This window comes from Macaca thibetana, chromosome 1 (genome assembly GCF_024542745.1).
Source record: "Macaca thibetana thibetana isolate TM-01 chromosome 1, ASM2454274v1, whole genome shotgun sequence".
Lineage (NCBI taxonomy): Eukaryota > Metazoa > Chordata > Mammalia > Primates > Cercopithecidae > Macaca > Macaca thibetana.
In genome coordinates this window covers 10,296,756-10,320,099 of record NC_065578.1, presented here as the reverse complement: position 1 = coordinate 10,320,099, position 23,344 = coordinate 10,296,756, and the positions used below count along the sequence as shown (strand labels likewise).

At 46.3% G+C, this 23,344-nt stretch overlaps 2 protein-coding genes across 4 annotated transcripts in view; both read left to right on the top strand.

The window, feature by feature from the left end:
• The window catches only part of SRM (spermidine synthase), a 227,650-nt gene that overhangs the window by 142,695 nt on the left and 61,611 nt on the right, over positions 1–23,344 (top strand). The window lies entirely within an intron of this gene.
• Positions 1–23,344, top strand: part of MTOR (mechanistic target of rapamycin kinase) — a 150,552-nt gene that overhangs the window by 116,389 nt on the left and 10,819 nt on the right. For all 3 annotated transcript variants that reach the window (XM_050787642.1, XM_050787652.1, XM_050787662.1), the window contains exons 36-50: positions 37–168; positions 5,290–5,405; positions 6,835–6,952; positions 9,245–9,493; positions 10,179–10,279; positions 11,059–11,155; positions 11,545–11,643; positions 11,977–12,099; positions 12,297–12,479; positions 12,925–13,059; positions 13,266–13,440; positions 15,426–15,561; positions 17,606–17,753; positions 18,360–18,482; positions 22,630–22,712. In XM_050787642.1, coding sequence (XP_050643599.1) covers positions 37–168; positions 5,290–5,405; positions 6,835–6,952; positions 9,245–9,493; positions 10,179–10,279; positions 11,059–11,155; positions 11,545–11,643; positions 11,977–12,099; positions 12,297–12,479; positions 12,925–13,059; positions 13,266–13,440; positions 15,426–15,561; positions 17,606–17,753; positions 18,360–18,482; positions 22,630–22,712 — 2,018 coding nt within the window. The remainder of the gene's footprint in view (positions 1–36; positions 169–5,289; positions 5,406–6,834; positions 6,953–9,244; positions 9,494–10,178; positions 10,280–11,058; positions 11,156–11,544; positions 11,644–11,976; positions 12,100–12,296; positions 12,480–12,924; positions 13,060–13,265; positions 13,441–15,425; positions 15,562–17,605; positions 17,754–18,359; positions 18,483–22,629; positions 22,713–23,344) is intronic.

Here is a 23,344-nt window from a genome sequence, read left to right as displayed (position 1 = left end):
CAGTTCTGTCTGTAACCCAGTCTCTCTTATTTTAAGGCTCTTGCTCATAAAACCTTAGTGTTGCTCCTGGGAGTTGATCCATCTCGGCAACTTGACCATCCCCTGCCGACAGTTCACCCTCAGGTGACCTATGCCTACATGAAAAACATGTGGAAGAGCGCCCGCAAGGTCTGTATCCCAGTGCATCCAGAACAGACCACCTTCTCCAGAATGCCCGCCTGATCTGCTTCTCTCTGCCCCTTTAAGGCCAGAAAAGAAACAGTGTTTAAACCACCTACTCACAATGTCCAGGAGTTTCTTCCTGTTATGAAGCTATTTGGCCTGATTTCATAAAGTGAATCATAGTTGAGGAGATACATGTATACCATTGATCAAACCAATGAATGTGATCACAGTTATATGTATTTGTATCTAGAAAGTGCTGGGACATAGAAAAGGCACACTTTCTACCCCTAAGAGAAGATGGGCTGTTTGGTACAAAAAAGAGCAGATTTGTGAATACACAGACTAGAACTTTCACAAGACCAATTTGAGTTTTTCAGACTTCTGGTCTCCTCTCCTGTCATCAGTTTGGATTCAAAAGGAATAACATGCAGGGTGTAATGCTGAAACCAGGAGGGAAAGTTATCTTGAAGCCAATGTAGAATTCCTCTGACTTTATTTACAGACAAGCCCTTGGGAAATAGATGTGGCTCCTGGTTTGGGGGTTTTTTTCTTTAAGCAATCTGCCTGGATGATGGTGAGGACTAATAACCAGTAGGCCCTGGAGGCAAAGTCAGCACCTGCTTTGGCTTCCCCTTCCTCCTTCTTACGAAAAGGAAGAGGGAGTACCAAGTAGCCTTCTCTCCCCATTGTGACCCCCACAGTGAGGTACCTGAGATGAGAGAGGAATAAAACCCACTGGGAGCCTCTGCTGTGGGGAGATCTCATAAAATAGAAGTTGTGTTTCTGTGGAAGGCACACTTAGGAGATCTGGGGACTGGGTCTAGAAATTGACTAATTTTATATATGACTGACTCAGGGTGGCTGTGAATGCCACCCAGAGTGGGATCAGCTAGCCTGTACCCAGGCACCTGGTCTTTGGGATTTACTGCAGTACCAATGACCTAAGTTTCCTTCTTCAAATGTGCAGCTTGGATATTTTGTTTGTTTTTGTTGTTTTGTTTTATTTTTCAGTCTCTGTGAGCCTCCCAGGCCAGAGCATTTCTGATTCAAAGCCTGACCTCCTCCAGGCAAATGAGAAAAACAGAAGGTGCTGAATCTGAGTATAGTCTGATTTCCCTGCTATGTATAGTCTCCAAGTCTTTGACTGTCTTGCCCAAGGCAGGCCGAAGAAGTCTTTTGGGTAATATCTCAAGCAAGGAGTGGCTTCTTTCAACATAAGACCCCAGCCCAACTTCTCCATAGAATAGTCTTTCTTAGTAGCCCAAATTCTGGTGGAATTAAAAATTAGGAACCTATTTAAAGTAAAGTGCTGGGATTTCAAGCCCAGAACTAGAGATGTCATATCTTCATAGTTAAGGAGCTACCCAAAGAAAACTGACTACTTAATAATTGTGCTGCTGATCAAGACACTCACTGAGCCTTACTTTCCTCCACTGTTAACAAGAATCATGCTCTGCCTTGCCTGAGGCAAGGAAAGTATTTATGGGAAAAGCAGACCCTGTTATCCTGGAAGGCATCAGGCTATGGGTATATGTATCATGTTTTCCTAGACGAGACACTTCACAGAGTCCAGAGACAGGCTGGTCTTCTGTAAAATTTCACTGAGCCAAGGCCGTTGTTCTTGCCCACAAACCCACCCATCCAATCTAGAACCAGAATATTGTGCCTAACTAAAATCCTGCGGGCCTATGAGAAGCCCCTTCTTCCAAGTGACAGGTCTTCATTTATAAGAGGGAAAGAATCACTTTTCCCTTTTTTCGTTTCCTGGGGATGGAGAAAACAAATTTTAAATAGAAAATTTCCAATTCCTTGAAAATAAGTTGCCTTGTACTATACAGTAGAAAGATACTGGATTCTCTTATGCTGGATAAATGAAATATTGAGCTTCAAATCCAAACTTAATACCCAGCCTCCCCAGCTTTGGCAGTTTATATTTTGTTCAGCTCCGTATTAAGTCCACCAAAGAGTTTAAACCCAGTGTCTGGATTGTTAATGCAGGTAGCTTATGAGCTCTGAAAAGCACCTAGTGTCAGAGTTCCTGGTTTAGCTCCTACCTGCGTGACGTACACAATGATCACACTGAGTTATCACCTTTTTAGTGATGGATTTTTTTTACTATTGCCTCCCAATTCTTTTTTTTATATACATATAATCAGATTTAAGCCAGGTGTGGTGGCTCACGCCTATAATCCCAGCACTTTGGGAGGCCGAGCAGGTGAATCACTTGAGGTCAGGAATTCGAGACCAGCCTGGGCAACATGGTGAAGCACCGTCTCTACTAAAAATGCAAAAATTAGCCAGGTATGGTGGTGCATACCTGTACTCCCAGCTACTTGGGAAGTTGAGGCGGGAGAATCACTTGAACCTGGGAGGCAGATTGCAGTGAGCCAAGATCACGCCACTGCACTCCATCCTAGGTGATAAGAGCGAAACTCTGTCTCAAAAAAACAAAACAAAAAATCAGATTTAAGATGGGTCAATGTAGTTCTAGAAAAAAAAACTACAGAGTGGTTCATACCTGTAATCCCAGCACTTTGGGAGGCCATGGTGGGAGGATTGCTTGAGCCCAGGAATTCGAGACCAACCTGGGCAACATAGCAAGACCTCATCTCTACTAAAAATTGAAATTAAAATTAACTGAATGTGGTGGTGTGTGCCTGTAGTTTCAGCTACTGGGAGGCTGAGGTAGGAGGATCCCTTGAGGAAAAGTGTTCAAGTCTGCAGTGAGCTATCATTGTACCACTGTACTCCAGCCTGGGTAACACAGTAAGAGACCCTGTCTCTAAAGAAATAAACAATTAAATTTAAAAAATTAAAATTAAAGGAAAATTTATCACTTCCCAAGTGTGGGATACTAATGTAGTTTATTTTTCAAAGCTGGTGGTGAGTAATGGATCTCTGTGAAGACAGACGTCTGAGGGAGACAGGTGTTAAGTGTTGGAACATCTGTGTGCCTGCCCTGTCCTCATGCAATGGATTAACTGCTTGATCAATTGTTTGTCATGTCATTCTGGCTCTGGGTTAACCCAATCTCTTCATGCCAATTAATTCCTTATATTGAAAAGCATCTGAGGATCGTCCTGGTCCCCAAGCTAGGGAGTTTCATTTTCTTCAAGACCATCATCACTGACATGTTTTTTTGTGGTGTGTGTGTGTTTTGAGACAGAGTTTTGCTCTTGTCACCCAAGCTGGAGTGCAGTGGTGTGATCTCGGCTCACTGTAACCTCTGCCTCCGGGTTCAAGCAATTCTCCTGCCTCAGCCTCCTGAGTAGCTGGGATTACAGGCAGCCACGACCACACCCAGCTAATTTTTGTATTTTTAGTAGAGACGGGGTTTCACCATATTGGCCAGGCTGGTCTCGAACTCCTGACCTCAGGTGATCCACCCACTTTGGCCTCCCAAAGTGCTGAGATAACAGGCGTGAGCCACCACGCCAGCCTTTTTTTTTTTTTTTGAGACAGTCTCACTCTGTTGCCCAGGTTGGAATGCAGTGGCACGATCTTGACTCACTGCAACCTCTGCCTCCCGGGTTCAAGTAGTTCTCCTGCCTCAGCCTCCCAAATAGCTGGGATTACAGGTGTACCCCACCACACCTGGCTAATTTTTGTATTTTTAGTAGAGACAGGTTTTGACATGTTGGCGAGGCTGGTCTGGAACTCCTGACCTCAGGTGATCCGCTGGCCTCAGCCTCCCAAAGTGCTGAGCCACTGCACCTGGCTAACATGTTTTTATTTAAAACAAAAGTACCTCTTATTTGATTTACCATAAGGATAACTATTATTTATCTGAAGTCTTGATTTTTTCTTTCTTCTGCAGCACAGAACACATTGTCTCTTTTTCACATTCTCTCATATAATGTTTCCTTTCCCTGTGTTAACACACTTAGATTTTGCCGTTTTTCCATTTGAGCTTTTGATGTTTGTACATTCTATCTCCATCCTTGAAGCCCTTTATTATTATTTTTGTTTCTATTTGTGGGTTTTTTCCCCCTCTAGAAAAAACAAAAGATTTGTTTTTCCTTTTAAAAGTGATATGGGGCCGGGCGCGGTGGCTCAAGCCTGTAATCCCAGCACTTTGGGAGGCCGAGACGGGCAGATCACGAGGTCGGGAGATCGAGACCATCCTGGCTAACACGGTGAAACCCCGTCTCTACTAAAAAATACAAAAAACTAGCCGGGCGAGGTGGCGGGCGCCTGTAGTCCCAGCTACTCGGGAGGCTGAGGCAGGAGAATGGCGTGAACCCGGGAGGCGGAGCTTACAGTGAGCTGAGATCCGGCCACTGCACTCCAGCCTGGGTGACAGAGCGAGACTCCATCTCAAAAAAAAAAAAAAAAAAAAAAAAAAAGAAAAAGTGATATGGACCCCACTTATCAAGATGCTGGTTCGACTGGATGTGGCGGGCTTGTACAGTAGTCCCAGATCTGTGATTCTGTCTCTGCTCTTCCTCAGTGCAGCTGTCTGTTCCTGACTCACATGTCCTCTGCTCATGTTGTATACGAGCCCGTAGTGTAAATAGATTTATCTGCTTTAGGGTGCTCTGGAGATTTTGCCCCTAAGTCACCCTGTTGAACCAGATGTCTGCTGAGCTGATATCTTCTCCCTGTTCCATGTGAATGCATGAGGGTCTTCACCCCAAATCTGTGTTCTTATTTGGGTGCTATATGATTTTTAAATCTATAGTTTTTGCTCTGCTGGACTGTCCAAGGTACCCTGGTGTTGTAAACAAATACCAAAGTTTTATTAGCTTGAAACAATTCCCAAAAGCCTAATATCCCCCAGGGTAACATATTGATAGTGAAGTAAGCAGTTGTTTCAAATTACTTCATAGGAATTTTTATTTGGGGTAGCCAGGCATGAAACTGCCAAGGCTTATAAAACTGGTAATTATAGTTGGCAGAGGAGAGCCAAGACTTGAGTTGAATAAGTCATGAATATTTTTGAAAAGCCCAGCCTCTCCCAGCATCACGCCCTGGTCCTCTGTCCTATGGGGTCGTCATCCTGTGCTTTAGGGTATTCTCTTTGGAGAGGGGTTGACTCATGTGCCTATCAGATGAACGGTAGCTCCCTTCCTCTGAAGTTGGGCCACATACCAAGTGGCTCTCTGTGCCTTTGTCCTGTTACAGATCGATGCCTTCCAGCACATGCAGCATTTTGTCCAGACCATGCAGCAGCAGGCCCAGCATGCCATCGCTACTGAGGACCAGCAGCATAAGCAGGAACTGCACAAGCTCATGGCCCGGTGAGGTCCCTACTGACCTGGGGCAAGTCATATTCCAGCCCTGTCATCCCAGCAACTTCTGCAGCAAGGAGGAGTTCAAGGCTTCTTGGGTGGCTGATTGCTGACATCTCTTTCCTTTTCCAGTAGGGATCCCAGGCAACCACCAAATCATGCTGCTCCAAAGTCTCTGCCACTTGCTTTCCTAGGTTCAGCAGCCCAAGAACAGCCGTGTGCTGTTCTCTTGGCATCTGACTTTAGAGTTAGAGTCCTTGTTTTCAAATGTCAGATATGGTGCCTTTCTTTTTTGAGATGGTCTTGCTCTGTCACACAGGCTAGAGTATGGCCTTAAGCAATCCTCCTATATCAATTTCCCAGGTAGCTACAGGCACGTGCCGCCACACTGGCTAGTTTTTTGTAGAAATGAGGTCTCTGCAAACAACAGGCCTGCGTTTCCCCCTACAAGTGTAATGTTGCCCAGGCTGGTCTCAAACTCCTGGACTCCAGCCAGCCTCCCTCCATGGCCTCCCAGAGTGCTGGGATTATAGGTGTGAGCCACCGTGCCACCCTATGCTGCAGATTTGATATTTGACTTCAGAGAAGTGACTTAACCTCTCTGTGCCTCAGTTATCAATATAAAAGGGACAATAACAGTTTCTATTTCCTAGGGTGGTGTAAAGTAGTGTGAGGATTAATGCAAAGAGTACAATGTCAAGCATTTCAAGCAGCACTTGGAATATAGTAGCAGTCAATAAATGTGGGCTAATCTCATTTCAATGAATGGAGGGGAAGGGAAAAGTAAGGGAGAAGCCATATAGCAATAAGAGAAGTAACTCTCAACAACTGTCACCCACAAAAATTGGATTTGGGGTAGATAGGTCCATATAGACCTATCTGTACCAGGTACCTGGTTTATGCTGTCATTGAGAGACAAAGGTCAAGATGGAAAGATGGTATCTTAAAATTGTATTCCAGGCCGGGTTCGGTGGCTCACGCCTGTAATCCCAGCACTTTGGGAGGCCGAGGCGGGCGGATCACGAGGTCAGGAGATCAAGACCATCCTGGCTAACACGGTGAAACGCCGTCTCTACTAAAAATACAAAAAATTAAGCCGGTGTGGTGGCGGGCACCTGTAGTCCCAGCTACTCGGGAGGCTGAGGCAGGAGAATGGCGTGAGCCCGGGAGGTGGAGCTTACAGTGAGCCAAGATCGTGCCACTGCACTCCAGCCTGGGCAACAAAGCGAGACTCCGTCTCAAAAAAAAAAAAATGTATTCCAAAAGCCCATCTCCTTTCTTCCATATGGCTGAAAATTTTGCTGGCTCCTTCACATTGCCTCCTGAGAACAAGAGGAAATACTAGAAGGGCTTCAGTGTCCCCCTAACAATTCATGGCCCTCTTACGAGGGCTGTTTTGAGGAGGGAGCATCATGGGGGCTTGTTTCTCTGCTTCCAGATGCTTCCTGAAACTTGGAGAGTGGCAGCTGAATCTACAGGGCATCAACGAGAGCACAATCCCCAAAGTGCTGCAGTACTACAGCGCTGCCACCGAGCACGACCGCAGCTGGTACAAGGTGATCAGAAGCAGGGCCGCCTGTGAGACCCAGCACCCTGGCTGGCTTGCTCATGTCCTCCTGTGTGCTCGTGGTTACAGCTGAGCTTCTGTGGAGCTAGGCTGATGCTGTTAATTTGCTTCTTGAGTCCCTGGAGTCTGTCAGTCACAGGCCCAGGGAGCCTGCGTTTCCCCCTACAAGTTTAATTAATACAGAAAGATTATTGTGAGAAATACTTGTTACACCATTATTAGGTGTGTGGGGTGCTGGGGATTGCTGCTGTCTTATAGATTCTGAGCTGCTTGTTTTCCTGGGAGCATCTGGACACATGGTTAATCTCTGGAGCGTCATCTTCCCTTGGGTCATCTGTTCCTGCTCAGCATTTTTCTGATTTCCATCCTTGCCTGCTCCTCAGCTAAGAACTTAACTTTCTTTATTTTTATTGGAAAGATCCAAGTAACATCCTGTTATGTTACAGGAAACTTTTGAAAGAGATAAACAGAATTAGAAAATTTTTAAAAGATGTGATTGATGGAGGGGTGATTTTTGCAAGTATATATCTTTAGTGAGAACACACATTCTCATTTCTTTTTGAGAGGCTTCCTGGTAAGTAGGTGTGGCAGATGTCATTGATGTCTTTCCAGTATCTCCTTGGTTTGCCAATACTTTGTGAATTAATCCCTCTGAAATTTAAACTTGCATCTGAGGACTGCAGAAGCACTTATAATAAAGATCTTACCTTTGTTTAGGCATGCTTCATTCTGGTTTGCATGAATGTCCAAAGCTGTATGTCCAAAGCTGCATGTCCAAAGCTGGAAAATACATCCAGTAAACACTATTAGCTGGAAGCTTATTAATCAGAATTGCATTCTAACCAGAGTTACTTTTCTTCATTTAGCTTTTAGGAAGTAAGCAAATCACAAGAAAAAAGCTGGTTTCAGGAACTTTAGTTTTAGTTTTTAAAAGCATTTCCTAATGTGGGTCCCTTTAGTTTTATAATGTGTTCTACCGTCAACGTCATGGCCCTGTGTGCATGCCAGGACTGTTTGTCTGGTTCACCTTGACCCCAGATCATTGCTAGGCACATAGCAGATATACAAGAGATGTTCGGGGAATAAATGAAGGTATGGAAAAAGTGAAACCTGGGTCATTGTAGAATTCTTACTCACCAAGTAAAGGTTAATTATGATCAGTCTATTCTGCTTAGATGAGAAAACGGATACACCTGTGTTCAAGGTTTTTGGCAAGGCATACAAATGAATTTCCTGATTATTCAGAAAGTTCAGCTATTAATGGGTCACGTAGTGTCCTACTGTCACTGCAGAGTTACCGTGCCTGGAAGCAAACTCTGCCTCACACTTGCTAAACCAAGCAGTGGTACGCTATAGAGTCATTGCCGCTCAGAACCCCAGAGAGACAGTAGTATTCCTTTATCCGAATAAGCACCAAGGGTTCGTCCATCAAGCATTGAGCTCTGGTTCTCTGTCAGGCCATGGGCTAGGTGTGGAGACCAGGTAGATGGGTGAGATTCTTTCTCCATCATGCTCCTATGCTCTTCATGTCTTCCTTTGTCCACTATCTGGTGACCTGTCAAGACTTTGCTCCCCTGAAATATTGTGATGACTGCTGCTTGCCCCCACTTCTGCTTGCCGCTTCTGCTCTCCCCTAAATGTACACTTTATATCCAATGCAGCTCTGCTTTCTGGGTGAAAGTGCCAGCCCCGTGCCTGCTCCAGGCATGCTTTACTGGCCTCGCTCTCACTCCTCGCCTGCGTGTATCTCCTGCGCAGTCACATCCATGGGCTTATTTCCCGTGAACCAAACTGTGCATCTCTGGCCTTATCTTCCCCCTTGCCAAGTAGTCCCCACCGCTGCTCTCTTGTATCCCTCCTTGCCCTTCTGCAGCTCTCTTCCAGACCTACCCCAAATCCCTCTTCTTGACAAAGCTTTCCAAATCCCTGTCCTTGCTACTCCCGTTGCGCCTTGCAGAGTACCTAGGTCTTCAGGTTTGTGCGTGAGCTCCCCTAGAAGGCCAGGAGATCCCTTGAGGCAAGAGCTGTCTCCTGCTCCTCTTGCTGTGCCCTTCTCGCAGTGCAGTCACAGCAGTACGTTATATAGTTAGTGCTCCACAAAGTCAGTGGATCATGTTGAATTTAGTAAAACAGCCATTTCTGAGTGTCTCCTTGAAGTGTTTGCTTTATGGACACAGAGAAGAGGCAGGAGCAGCTGTTCCTCAGCATTTACCTTGCACTCCTCTGAGCCCTGCTGTTGGTCACAGCTCCGGTGTCTGTCCTTGCCTTTCTCCCCAACCAGGCCTGGCACGCATGGGCAGTGATGAACTTCGAAGCTGTGCTACACTACAAACATCAGAACCAAGCCCGCGACGAGAAGAAGAAACTGCGTCATGCCAGCGGGGCTAATATCACCAACACCACCACTGCCGCCACCACGGCCGCTACTGCCACCACCACCGCCAGCACCGAGGGCAGCAACAGTGAGAGCGAGGCCGAGAGCACCGAGAACAGCCCCACCCCGTCGCCGCTGCAGAAGAAGGTCACTGAGGTACCCTTCCCTTCCTTATTACCAACCAACCAACGTGCCAGGCTCTCTGAGAAATGGAACTGTTGTTAAGCTTAAAAGGAACCTGAGGCTGTATCTGAAGTGCCAGGTGGAGCTGGAAAATACTGCCTGTCTGCCATCCAGCACTGCCTGAGACAGGGCTTTGTGTGGATATTTGTGTTTGGGGAGCTGACGCAGCCTCCACGCTGAAGAACAAGCTCCTTGTCAAGCTTCCCCGCGGATGAGCTCATTCTCTACGTGCTGCACCTGTGTGTGGGTGGCTGTACGCAGCTGCAGGTCCACTCTGAGGATGGGGCTTGGGAGATCCATCCTCTGCCTTTTTCTCTGCACTTCCACTTCTTCCCCTTCTCCTTGGACTGTCAGTTCAGAATGCACCAGGGCAGCTGGCAGGCCCAGAGATCTGAGTGTTCAGAGCCTCAGCCCCATCTCCTCCCACCATCCCGTTCAGGAAGCCACCGTCAGCCCCAGATAATAACAGTTATGATACAGTTGCCATTTATTGAGTCTTTGCTGTGTGCCAGGTAATGATTAAAGCTTTTTCATGCATTAACCAATTTAATTGTTATAACCACCCTTTGAAGTAGGTACTATTAGTATGCTGTTATGCGCATTTTACAGATGAGAAAGCTGAGGCAAGAGTGTCACTAACACGTGTGTGTTCCAACAGGATCTGTCCAAAACCCTCCTGATGTACACGGTGCCTGCCGTCCAGGGCTTCTTCCGTTCCATCTCGTTGTCACGAGGCAACAACCTCCAGGATACACTCAGGTATCAGAGAAGGGGAGGATGCAACTCTGGTAGGCCATGTTAATGGCAGGACATAGAAGTCACACGTAAAAGTCCTCTTTCCCTTCCTGACCCTGATGAGGACACCCAAGATGGGTGTATGTGCCTTTTTTCTGCACTGCAGTTTGAAGAGTAACAGCTGACTGGGCCCCACCTGTGTGGGTGAAACCTACAGAGAGTGAGGAGAAGTGGAGTGAGAACTCCCCATGTGTGGTTTATTATGTAGGGACTATTCACCCATTTGTTAATCACAATATTTCTTTTTTTCTGACCACCCGTTGCCTGTTGAAGTCACAGTATTTCTAAAATCCCTCAGCAACTTGGAGAGGTCTAAACAAATGACCCATATCAGTCAGTCCAGAGGGTAAAGGTGACAAGGTCCATGTCCTTCATTGGAGGATCTCCAGCCAGCTAAGAGGCAGGTGTCCCTGTTGCCTCTGCCCTTCAGCGACTCTTACATGTGCAGACTTGTGCTCTCTAAAGGTCATCCTGGCTCGTCTGTTTGATGTCTGCGTACGTGCTGTGGTGACCCCTCAGTGACCTGGGATGAAATGCTCATTTGCTCAGGGTGATTCTTGTGGTGTTCAGTCAAGAGCACTGCCACCCATCACAGACACCTGCTCCCATGGGAGAGCAAACACATTTGAGAGTCACTGGTTGGAGTCCCTGCCAGATCTCTTCTCGGGAGCCTTATAGATTAAAAACAGACAGGCAAAAACTGGGAAACTAAATTTTCTATGACTTTCTCATTTCTTTTTCAGAGTTCTCACCTTATGGTTTGATTATGGTCACTGGCCAGATGTCAATGAGGCCTTAGTGGAGGGAGTGAAAGCCATCCAGATTGATACCTGGCTACAGGTGAGGACACTTGGGTACAGGTAAGGGTGGCCCCAATTCTCTCTTCTGGAGGGGGTCAGAGCCATTCAGATTGATACCTGGCTACAGGCGAGGACACTCGGTTACAGGTGAAGGTGGCTCCAAGTCTCTCTCCTGTGTGTCTCCTCATACAAGCATGCTCTGTTCAGCGTTGCAAGGCAGCATGTGTTCATACAGTGCTAAGGAAGTAGGGCTCAGTCCCAGGGTCAAGGGTCCATATTTTCTTTATTTTCTTTTAGAAACTAAAGGGAAGGGAATGAACCATTTCAGAGTGTCAACCAAAACAAGTGACAATAATTGATCTTTGCCTAGAAGAATAACTAGTTGTTTCAAGTGTCATATGCCACATACTGTGTCTTTTTGAATACCAGGTTATACCTCAGCTCATTGCAAGAATTGATACTCCCAGACCCTTGGTGGGACGTCTCATTCACCAGCTTCTCACAGACATTGGTCGGTACCACCCCCAGGTACGTGGAGACCCTGAGCAGTTTCTCTTCTAACCACTGGTTTGGTGGTCAGCCTTTCCAAAAGCTGCCCTGGAGACACAAGCGCAGGAACTAGGAGTCATGTGTTCCATCCTGGCCCAGGAGGGTCTGTCCAGCCAGCTGTCCCAGAGGGCCCGGGAGCCTTGCTGAAAAGAAAGCATATTCCCTCCAAGACTTGAGTTAGCCCCTTCCTGGTAGCCTCAAGCAGATATTAATGTCACACTCACCACTTGTTTTGTCATTCTCCTTAAAATTCACACCAGCTCTCCCCCAACCCACATTCCTTTATAGATGTTCCTTCTGTCTTTCCCTCAGGCCCTCATCTACCCCCTAACAGTGGCTTCTAAGTCTACCACGACAGCCCGGCACAACGCAGCCAACAAGATTCTGAAGAACATGTGTGAGCACAGCAACACCCTGGTCCAGCAGGCCATGATGGTGAGTTGGAGCCACTGTAGGGTTCCACAGACCCTGGTCACCTAGCTGGTGGGTGCGAGTGGAATTGTTTTTCTTCCTCATATTGGTGCTGTGCACTCCCTTTGACTGCCAGAAAGAGTTCCTCCTGTGTCTCCAAAACAGACCTTTCTGAGGTTAGCTGATTCTTGGTGCTTCTCTCCTTCTTCTCTTGGCTTCAGGTGAGTGAGGAGCTGATCCGAGTGGCCATCCTGTGGCATGAGATGTGGCACGAAGGCCTGGAAGAGGCATCTCGTTTGTACTTTGGAGAGAGGAACGTGAAAGGCATGTTTGAGGTGCTGGAGCCCTTGCATGCTATGATGGAACGGGGCCCCCAGACTCTGAAGGAGACATCCTTTAATCAGGTATGGGGTAAAAAACACGAAAGGACATAACCCTGTGGAGACATTCTGCCACTAAAAAAAAATGAGAAAAGTTTTTACAAAATGAAAGGACGTGACCCGAGGCCTTTGTCAGACTAATAAAACGAGCTCTAATGGAGGTCACAGAGCATAAAACACCAGAAATTAGTTACAGGGACCCTCCTGAATTTTAACTGGAAAAGCCCAAGATTTCTCAAGGGGTCATCTCGTCTCTCCTCTCACCCTTCCTTCCCTGTAAGCCATGCTGCTGGTTTGGGAACTCCAGGGTTGGAGGCCTGCACCTCTGCTCTCGCTTTCTCCAGCCCCCTGCCAGTGTTTTCAGTCCACAGCGGGCTCCTGAGTAATGTCTGCAGTCAGCCTGGGGATTTTGCCTCCTGGCTTGGTTGAGACTTTAACCACTTGAAAATGTACCTGCTTTCTCTCTCAGGCCTATGGTCGAGATTTAATGGAGGCCCAAGAGTGGTGCAGGAAGTACATGAAATCAGGGAATGTCAAGGACCTCACTCAAGCCTGGGACCTCTATTATCATGTGTTCCGACGAATCTCAAAGCAGCTGCCTCAGGTAGGAGCTTCTGGCAGGGTTAACTGTCATTATAGTCCTCTCTGTTTTACTGTCTATGAATGTTCTAACACTCATTCCAAAGCATCTGGTTTTACTTCTGCTTTGGGACAAGTAATTGTTATTAGCAATCCACTGAAAAATAGTTAAATTGCATTTAAATTCCTCCCTGGAGGCAGAACACTAAATCCTTTGGTAATTATTCACAGCTCACATCCTTAGAGCTGCAATATGTTTCCCCAAAACTTCTGATGTGCCGGGACCTTGAATTGGCTGTGCCAGGAACATATGACCCCAACCAGCCAATCATTCGCATTCAGTCCATAGCACCGTCTTTGCAAGTCATCACATCCAAGCAGAGGCCCCGGAAATTGACACTTATGGGTAAGGACCATTGTGCACTTCTGTCACCCGCTTCTCCCTCCTACCCTGGCTGAGACCTCTTCCCTCTTCTGAAATTACTGCTTGCCATTCCCACTACTCACCCATCATAGCTACATCTTTCCCATGCTCATTGAGAGGAAAATAGAGGACAAGCAAATTTCTTATTATGTCCTCAGGACTTAGTTCATTCATGTAGTTGGGCTTATGTCAAGCATGATCACACATAAAGGGAATGACAAAGGCATACAAAGCAGAGAAGTAACAGTGGAAGGCAGGTGTTGGGGACTGATGAGGCCAGGAAGGAGGCAGCTGGGTGCAAGCAGGGAAGTTGCTAGCTCCTCTGAAAAGGGGGCTTCTGGCTCTTGAATTTTTTTTTTTTTTTTTTACCGTCATAGCCTCTGTGGTAAATGATTGTGTAAAATGAACAAGTGGATTCTCACAGTGAGATTTGTTAAGCAAGTGGCCTCTGGAATTTCCCTTGGGGTAGAGTGTCACTTATGGGGGATGTTTAGGGAGGCCTGAGTGCTGTGGTGGCACTTTGAGGCCTCTCGCTGTTTGTTTGTTTGTTTGTTTGTTTTTGAGACAGAGTTTTGCACTTGTTGCCCAGGCTGGAGTACAATGGCGCAATCTTGGCTCACTGCAACCTCCACCTCCCAGGTTCAAGTGAGTCTCCTGCCTCAGCCTCCTGAGTAGCTGGGATTACAGGCATGTGCCACCACGCCTGGCTAATTTTTGTGTTTTTAGTAGAGTTGGGGTTTCACCATGTTGGCCAGGCTGGTCTTGAACTCCGGACCTCAAGTGATCCGCCTGCCTCGGCCTCCCAAAGTGCTGGGATTACAGGTGTGAGCCACCGTGCCCGGCTGCCTCTCACTCTTTTTTCCTCCCCCAAGACAGAGACTCACTCTGTTGCCCAGGCTGGAGTGAAGTGATATGCTCTCGGCTCACTGCAACCTCCACCTCCTGAGTTCAAGCAATTCTCGTGCCTCAGCCTCTCTAATAGCTGGGATTACAGGCGCACGCCACATACTCAGCTAATTTTTATATTTTTAGTAGAGATGGGGTTTCACCACGTTGGTCAGGCTGGTCTCAAACTCCCGACCTGAGGTGATCTGCCCAGCTCAGCCTCCCAAAGTGTTAGGATTACAGGTGTGAGCCACCGCACCCGGCCTCGCCTCTCGCTCTTCATAATGCTAATGTTTCTTAAATGCAGTGATTATTCACCAACACCAATTAATCATGGTCCACAGGTGATTGTCTCTGCATGGGCTGTTGTCTTCTGATACCAAAATGTGGGTCAGGCTGGTTCTTGGGGTGTTTAATTAAAGAAAGTTTTAAGAAAAGAATTGTTTCCAGAGGTGTGAACAAAGCTAACAGAATCAACAAGGAGCGCTAATGAACAAGTACAAGTGAGAAATTGTTACTCAGCCCTCACCCCCACACTCCAGAACTGGAAGAACAAGGAGCCCAGTAAGAACCATCACCGTGCCGGAGAGGCCATCTAGCAGAGTCTGCGGCCCAGAGAGAGTGGTGTGGCGGCTTCTAGAACTGGGGCCAGGCTGGTGGTGGGGGGCACATATCCTGACCTCTCCTTCTACCCATCCTTTAACCTCTTGCCAGTACCCCTCTACCATTGGCCATGCCCAAGTGGGATCCCCGGTGATACAGCCTGTAGGAGTCAGGCTTCTCAGAACAGAGGAGGACAGAGTGGGTCACAAAACAGGAATGATCATTTCTGTGCCTAACCATTCCTGGTCCTCAAAAACAGGTTTGGTTTTGTTTTAATTTGAACAACATTGGCCATTGAGAACCATAAAAGGCAAAGCCACTCTTTTCATCAATTCTAAGGATTGTTGTTTCTTTTTGTGAGGAACGTGTGATTAAGTAAGGCATATGTAGTCTGTGGGATCTCTTGAATGCAGTGGTGCTCTTAGCTGAAGAGCTGAGGACCTCTGATGTACACTTACCGCTCCCACTGTTCCTTACAGGCAGCAACGGGCATGAGTTTGTTTTCCTTCTAAAAGGCCATGAAGATCTGCGCCAGGATGAGCGTGTGATGCAGCTCTTCGGCCTGGTTAACACCCTTCTGGCCAATGACCCAACATCTCTTCGGAAAAACCTCAGGTATTCAGAAACCCTGAAATGGCAACAATTTGAGAAGTCTTCCAGTTTTCTCCTACATTTGTCTCATGTAGTCATGTATTATACCTTAACAAAAAAACTAAAATTAGGGAGCCAGGCACTTGAATTCATGCCTGTAGTTCCAGAAACTCCGGAGGTTGAGGCAGGGGTGTGGCTTGAGCCCAGGAGTTCAAGGCTGCAGTGAGCTGTGATTGCACCACTGCACTCCAGCCTGGATAATAGAGCAAGACCGTCTCTTTAGAAGAAAAAGGCTGGGCACAGTGGCTCACACCTATAATCCTAATATTTTGTGATTCCGAAGTAGGAGGATCACTTGAGCCCAGGAATTCAAGACCAGCCTAAGCAACATAGACCCCATCACTATTTATTTAAAAAAATTAAAAGGTGACCAGGCACGGTGGCTCACGCCTATAATCCCAGCACTTTGGGAGGCCCAGGCGGGTGCATCACTTGAGGTCAGGAGTTCGAGACCAGCCTGGCCAACATAGTGAAACCCTGTCTCTACTAAAAATACAAAAATTAGCTGGGCGTGGTGGCGGCCACCTGTAATCCCAGCTACTTAGGAGGATGAGGCATGAGAATTGCTTGAACCCGGGAGGCAGAGGTTGCAGTGAGCCAAGATCACACCATTGTACTCCAGCCTGGGCAACAAGAGTGAAACTCCATCTCAAAAATTAATTAAAGTAAGAAAAAAAAACTAAGTGGCCAGGCATTGTGGCTCACATGTAATCCCAACACTTTGGAAGACTACAGCAGGAGGATTGCTTGAGACCAGGAGTTCAAGACCATCCTGGACAACAAAGTAAGACCCTGTCTCTACAAAAAATAAAAAAATCAGCTGGGCATGGTGGCTCATGCCTGTTGTCCCAGTTACTTGGGAGATGGAGGCGGAAGAATCATCTGAGCCCAGGTCGTCAAGACTGTCATGAGCCAAGGTTGTGCCTCTATACTCCAGCCTGGGCAGCAGAGCAAGACCCTTTCTCTCAAAAAATTTAAAAATAAAAATAGGCTGGGCACAGTGACTCACACCTGTAATCCCTGTCTCTACAAAAAAAAAATTAAAATTAGCTGGGCACAGTGTAGTCCCATCTACTCAGGGTTCTGAGGCAGGAGAATCACTTAAGCCCAGGAGGTCAAGGCTACAGTGAGCTGTGATGGTGCAACTGTGCTCCAGCCTAAGTAAGAGCGAGACCCTGTCTCAAAAAGTAAATTTTTAAAAAATGTTTTAAAAATGAAAAATTAAGTTATAAAATTGTGTAACTTAATTTATAACCAAGTTATTCCAGAGTTTTTAGGGTATTCTCATTGGGAAATGCCTTTAACAACCTCCAAAGAATCCAGCAGGGAGCAATCTGTGGCAGGTAGACTGGAGAGTCGGCAGATGGGATGGGTCTCACCCCTTGTGGGATGAAAGCCAAACCTTTCCCATCGTCCATACTCTGGCACTCCTCTTCCTGTTAAGACCATGAGAATTCACTTGAGAGGCACTTTAGTCACTTGATTGTTCCCCCAAAGCCATGAGTTGGGCAAGTTGAGACCCGTGTTGCTTTCACTACACCATCAGTGCGCTGTCTTTCTATGATGCCTTATTCTTCACAAAGCGTCCCTCAACACACACACCAGCCTGGTGCAGCGGGGGCTCATTAAAAATAGTCAGGGCCGGGCGCAGTGGCTCATGCCTGCAATCCTGGCACTTTGGGAGGCCGAGGCAGGCAGATTATGAGGTCAAGAGATTGAGACCATCCTGGCCAACATGGTGAAATCCCGTCTCTACCAAACATAATTAGCTGGGCATGGTGGCATGTGCCTGTAGTCCCAGCTACTCGGGAGGCTGAGGCAGGAGAATCGCTTGAACCCAGGAGGTGGAGGTTGCAGTGAGCCAAGATTGCGCCACTGCACTCAAGCCTGGGTGACAGAGTGAGACTCTGTCTCAAAAAAGAAAAAAAAATAGTCTGCCTGTGTCCTGAGCTGAACAAGGTTATACTCTCTTTACAGTACACTAACCTTGCTTTTCTGTGGGCGCCAGCATCCAGAGATATGCCGTCATCCCTTTATCGACCAACTCGGGCCTCATTGGCTGGGTGCCCCATTGTGACACACTGCACGCCCTCATCCGGGACTACAGGGAGAAGAAGAAGATCCTTCTCAACATCGAGCATCGCATCATGTTGCGGGTATGTGATGTGGCCACGAGAGCCAATACCCCTTCCATGGCAAGGAATCTCTGTAGCGCTGCTCTTCTCATTCCTCTCTGTATGTCTGTCACTGAAAAATCTCTTTGAGAGAATCAGCTTTGAAGAAGATTTAATAAAGTGAGTCCTAAAGCAGATAACCTTCTAAGAAACTGAAGGACCCTTAAGCTGAGAAACTGTTTTCACCATCCTAGGGAAGACTAGACAGATAAATATTCGGCGCCATGTATTTACTAATGTATACAAAGCACTGGCCATATGGAGAAATAATGTTTAGTAGATGTGTAAGTAATAAGAAAGAGAATTGCTTGTTGAACAGTTGCTTGAAACCTCCAGTACTCTCATCTGCACAGAAGGCCTATACTGAGGTGAGGTCTCGTGTTTTTCCCTTATGCCTTGGGGTTCCAGTGGTCAGGTTAGAGTGGTCACTTCGTTTTTCCTTTTGCCACGTTCTTATTTCCCTTCTCCTTTGGCTGTGATGGGGAAGTTAGAACTCAGCTCTGCCTGGACCCCAAGACTTGTTTCTTCCTGGACTCAAACTACATGTTTTAGGCTGCTCTCTTACTGAACAGTTGTGTCCTGATGCAGATGGCTCCAGACTATGACCACTTGACTCTGATGCAGAAGGTGGAGGTGTTTGAGCATGCCGTCAATAATACAGCTGGGGACGACCTGGCCAAGCTGCTGTGGCTGAAAAGCCCCAGCTCTGAGGTAGGCCACTGGGCCCTGCAGACCTGCGCTCTCCTGGATCCCCCACTCACAATAGGATGGCCCTCCTGTCTGTTCATGCGCACACAGTGGCTCTTCTTTGCTGTGATTGGCTGTAGAGCATGTCCAGACTTTTCTAACAAAAATGAAATGGGTGAGCAAGACAAGTTCACAGAGTTAGAATGAGTAGTTTAATATTTCTCCAGAACTCTTTATATATTAAAGGATTAAAGATAGTTGTCTTTTTTATATATGTTACAAATTTCCTATTAACTTAGTTTTTAAATGTTGCCAATTTTCTATTTGGTTTGGTTTGGTTTGGTTTTTGATACACAGTCAGCCCTCTATATCCGTAGCTTCTGCATCTGTGGATTCAACCGTGGATAGAATATTTAAAAATATATATATATAAAAAAAATGTAAATTTTAAAAAATACAGTAGAATGACTATTTACATTGTATAGCATTCGCATTGTATTAGGTATTATATGTACTCAAGATGATTTGAAGTATAAGGGAGGTTGTGCATAGGTTACATACAATACTGTGCCATTTTATTAAAAAATTGTTTTTGGCTGGGTGCAGTGGCTTACACTTGTAATCCCAGCACTTTGGGAGGCCAAGGCAGGAGGATCACTTGAGCCCAGGAGTTCAATACCAGCCTGGGCAACATAGTGAGACTCCATCTCTTTTTTTTTTTTTCCCCCACCCAGGCTGGAGTGCCAATGGCAAGATCTCAGCTCACTGCAACCTCTGCCCCCTGGGTTCAAGCAATTCTCCTGCCTCAGCCTCCCAAGTAGCTGGGATTACAGGCACATATCACCATGTAGGTTTAATTTTTGTATTCTTAGTAGAGACAGGGTTTCACCATGTTCAGTCTAGTCTCAAACTCCTGACTTCAAGTGATCCACCCACCTTAGCCTCCCAAAGTGCTGGGATTACAGGTATGAGCCACCACACCTGGCCTGTGAGACCCCATTTCTACAAAAAAATTAGCCAGGCATGGTGGTACATACCTGTAAGCCCAGCTACTCGGAAGGATCATTTGAGCCCAGGAGAATGAGGCTGCAGTGAGCCATATCATGCCACTGCACTCCATCCTGGGTGACAGAACAAGACCCTGTCTCAAAACAAAACAATAATTTATTTTTTTTAGAGACGAAAGTCTCACTCACTGTGTCACCCAGCCTGGTCTTGAACTCCTGGGCTCAAGCGATCCTCCTGCCTTGGTCTCCTGAAGTGCTGGGATTAGAGGCATGAGCCACCACACCCAGCCTACACCATTTTACATAAGGCACTTGAGTATTGCTGATTTTGGTATCCGATGGGGGCCCTAGACCCCATCCTTTATGGATGCTTAGAGACGACTGTACAAGCATTTTTAAAAGTTAGAAGTTACCAAATTTTTAATCTTTTTCTTTAAAGTTTCTTCCTTTGGTTTGTTTTTGTGTGGTTTGTTTGTGTGTTTTTTGTTTTTTGTTTTTTTTTTTTGGGACAGGGTCTTGCTCTGTCACCCAGGCTGGAGTGCAGTGGTGCAGTCTTGGCTCATTGCATACTCTGTCTCCCAGGTTGAAGTGATTCTCCTGCCTCAGCCTCCAGAGTAGCTGGAATTACAGGTGTGTGCCACCATGCCCGGCTAACTTTTTTTTTTTTTTTTGAGATGGAATCTCACTCTGTCACTCAGGCTGGAGTGCAGTGGCCCAATCTCTGCAAGCTCTGCCTCCCAGGTTCATACCAGTCTCCTGCCTCAGCCTCCCGAGTAGTTGGGACTACAGGCGCCCACCACCATGCCCAACTAATTTTTTTTTTTTTTTTTTTTTTTTTTGTATTTTTAGTACAGATGGGGTTTCACTGTGTTAGCCAGGATGGTCTCGATCTCCTGACCTCGTGATCCACCCGCCTCAGCCTCCCAAAGTGCTGGGATTATAGGCGATAGCCACCGTGCCCGGCCACTCTTTTGTATTTTTAGTAGAGACAGGGTTTCACCATGTTGGCCAGGCTGGTCTTGAACTCCTAGCCTCAAGCGATCCGCCCTTCTCAGCTCCCAAAGTGCTGGGATTACAGGCATGAGCCATGGCACCTGGCCTCTTCCTTTGGTTTTATATTTAGAAAGGCCCTCTCCACCTTGAGGTTATTTTTTAACCTATATTTTCTTATACTAGTTACAGGGTTTTTTTACATTTAAGTTCTAACCCAAGCCAGACACTATGGTAGACACCTGTAGTCCCAGCTACTTGGGAGGCTGAGGCAGGAGGATTGCTTGAGCCCAGGAGTTCAAGGCTGTAGCACGTTAAGACCACACCTATGGACTGGGTGCAGTGGCTCATGTCTATATTCTTAACACTTTGGGAGGCCAAGGCAGGCGGAATGCTTGAAGCTCAGACATTTGAGACCAGCCTGGGTAGTGTCGCAAAACCCCATCTCTACAAAATATGAAAAAGTAGCCGAGTATGATGGCGCTTGCCCATTGTCCCAGCTACTTAGGAGGCTGTGGCGGGAGGGTCACTTGAGCCCAGGAGGCAGGGGTTACAGTGAGCTGAGATTGTGCCACTGCACAATCTGTCACTCAGCTTGAGTGACAGAGCCAGACCCTGTCTCAAAAAAAAAAAAAAAAGACCACACTTATGAAAAGCCATTACACTCCAGCCTGGGTAATATAGTGAGACCCTGTCTCTTGGAAAAAAAAAAAAAAAAAAAAAAAAAAAGGCCAGGCACGGTGGTTCACACCTGTAATCCCAGCACTTTGGGACGCCAAGGCAGGTGGATCACAAGGTCAGGAGTTCGAGACCAACCTGACCAACATGGTGAAACCCTGTCTCTACTAAAAACACAAAAATTAGCTGGGCATGGTGGCACATGCCTGTTATCCCAGCTACTCAGGAGGCTGAGGCAGGAGAATCGCTTGAACTGGGGAGGTAGAGGTTGCAGTGAGCCAAGATCGTGCCATTGTACACCAGCCTGGGCAATACAGCAAGACTTAAAAAAAAAAAAAAAAATCTTAACTAAGTTTGGAATTTATTTTAAGATTAAGGTGTAACTTTATTTTTTTAAAGATGACTAGCCAGGACAACACTGTTGGCCAAATAATTCATCCTTTCCCTGCTATTTAGAAGATTTTGTTTTTATTGAACACTGATTTTTTTTTTATTTTATTTTTTGAGACAGAGTTTCGCTCTTGTTGCCCAGGCTGGAGTGCAGTAGCATGATTTTGGCTCACTGCAACCTCCGCCTCCCAGGTTCAGTGATTCTCCTGCCTCAGCCTCCTGAGGAGCTGGGATTACAGGCCTGTGCCACCACACCTGGCTAATTTTTGTATTTTTAGTAGAAACGGGATTTCACCATGTTGGTCAGGCTGGTTTCAAACTCCCGATCTCAGGTGATCCACCCACCTCAGCCTCCCAAAGTACTGGGATTACAGGCGTGAGCCACCACACCTGGCCCAAACACTAAATTATTACGTGTCGTTGGATTTCTTTCTAGGACTCTTCTTCTGTTTCATTGCTCTTTCTGCCTGTTTCTCAAGTTCCATGGTGTTAATACAAGTCCCTTCTCAGGGGCTATTGTCATCTATTTTTTTTCTTGAGGCTGTTACATTTTTATACTCATAAGGGGATATTCTTAAACTGATATTTTTCATTTACTCAGATCTTTAAGTCTTACACATTTCTAATTAAGTTTAATCCAAGGCATAGTTCATTGTTAGAATTATGAATGAGGTTTTTGTAATGTTATACATTCTAACCAGTTATTAATGGACTGTAAGAAAACAACTGATTAGGCCAGGCGCAGTGGCTCAGGCCTGTAATCCCAGCACTTTGGGAGGCTGAGGCAAGTGGATCACTTGAGGTTAGGAGCTCAAGACCAGTCTGGCCAACATAGTGAAACTCCGTCTCTACTAAAACTACAAAAATTAGCTGGGAGTGATGGTGGGTGCCTGTAATCTCAGCTACTCAGGAGGCTAAGGCATGAGAATCACTTGAACCCAGGAGGTGGAGTTTACAGTGAGCCAAGATAACACCACTGCCTTCCAGCCTAGGTGACAAAGCGAGACTCGGTCTCAAAAAACAAACAAAAGACAGCTTATTAGAGTATAATTATGTTGAAATTGAAGTTTCCAGAGCCTTGCTTCACATGCACTCCTGTGTTCTAGGTGTGGTTTGACCGAAGAACCAATTATACCCGTTCTTTAGCGGTCATGTCAATGGTTGGGTATATTTTAGGCCTGGGAGATAGGTGAGTAATTTAATTTGGTTTTTTTAGTCTTCTTTATCCCATTGTAGTTTTCCTAAATGGTTTCATTTGGTTTTCCGATTAAATATATGGCTCTTTGGTAAATAAATATTGGTATTGTGTATGTAAGGTCTCTTTTACAACATTAGCCTTAGTTCCCTATTGATTGTGATGCCATCAGAAGAATGCATCAAACTAAAGAAAAGGAAAAATAGTTCAAGCTGGATGCAGTGGCTCATGCCTATCATCCTGGGAGGCCAGGGCAAGAGAATCACTTGAGCCATGAGTTTGAGACCAACTCGGGCAATAGCAAGAGCCCATCTCAATAAAGCCCCACATAGTTCAAGGATACTACTTTCTCCTTAGTTTGGCTTAAGGTATTAACAGCAGTATTTCAGGGCAGGCTCGTGCCTATAATTCCAGCACTTTGGGAAGCTGAGGTGGGAGGATCACTTGAGCGTAGGAATTTGAGACCAGCCTGGGCAACACAGCAAGATCCCATCTCTACAGATAATGAAATAATTAGCCAAGTATGGTGGCATGCACCTGTAGTCCCAGCTCTTTGGGAAGCTGAGGTAGGAGGATCACTTAAGCCCAGAAGGTCAAGGCTGCCGTGAGCTGTGATTGCACCACTG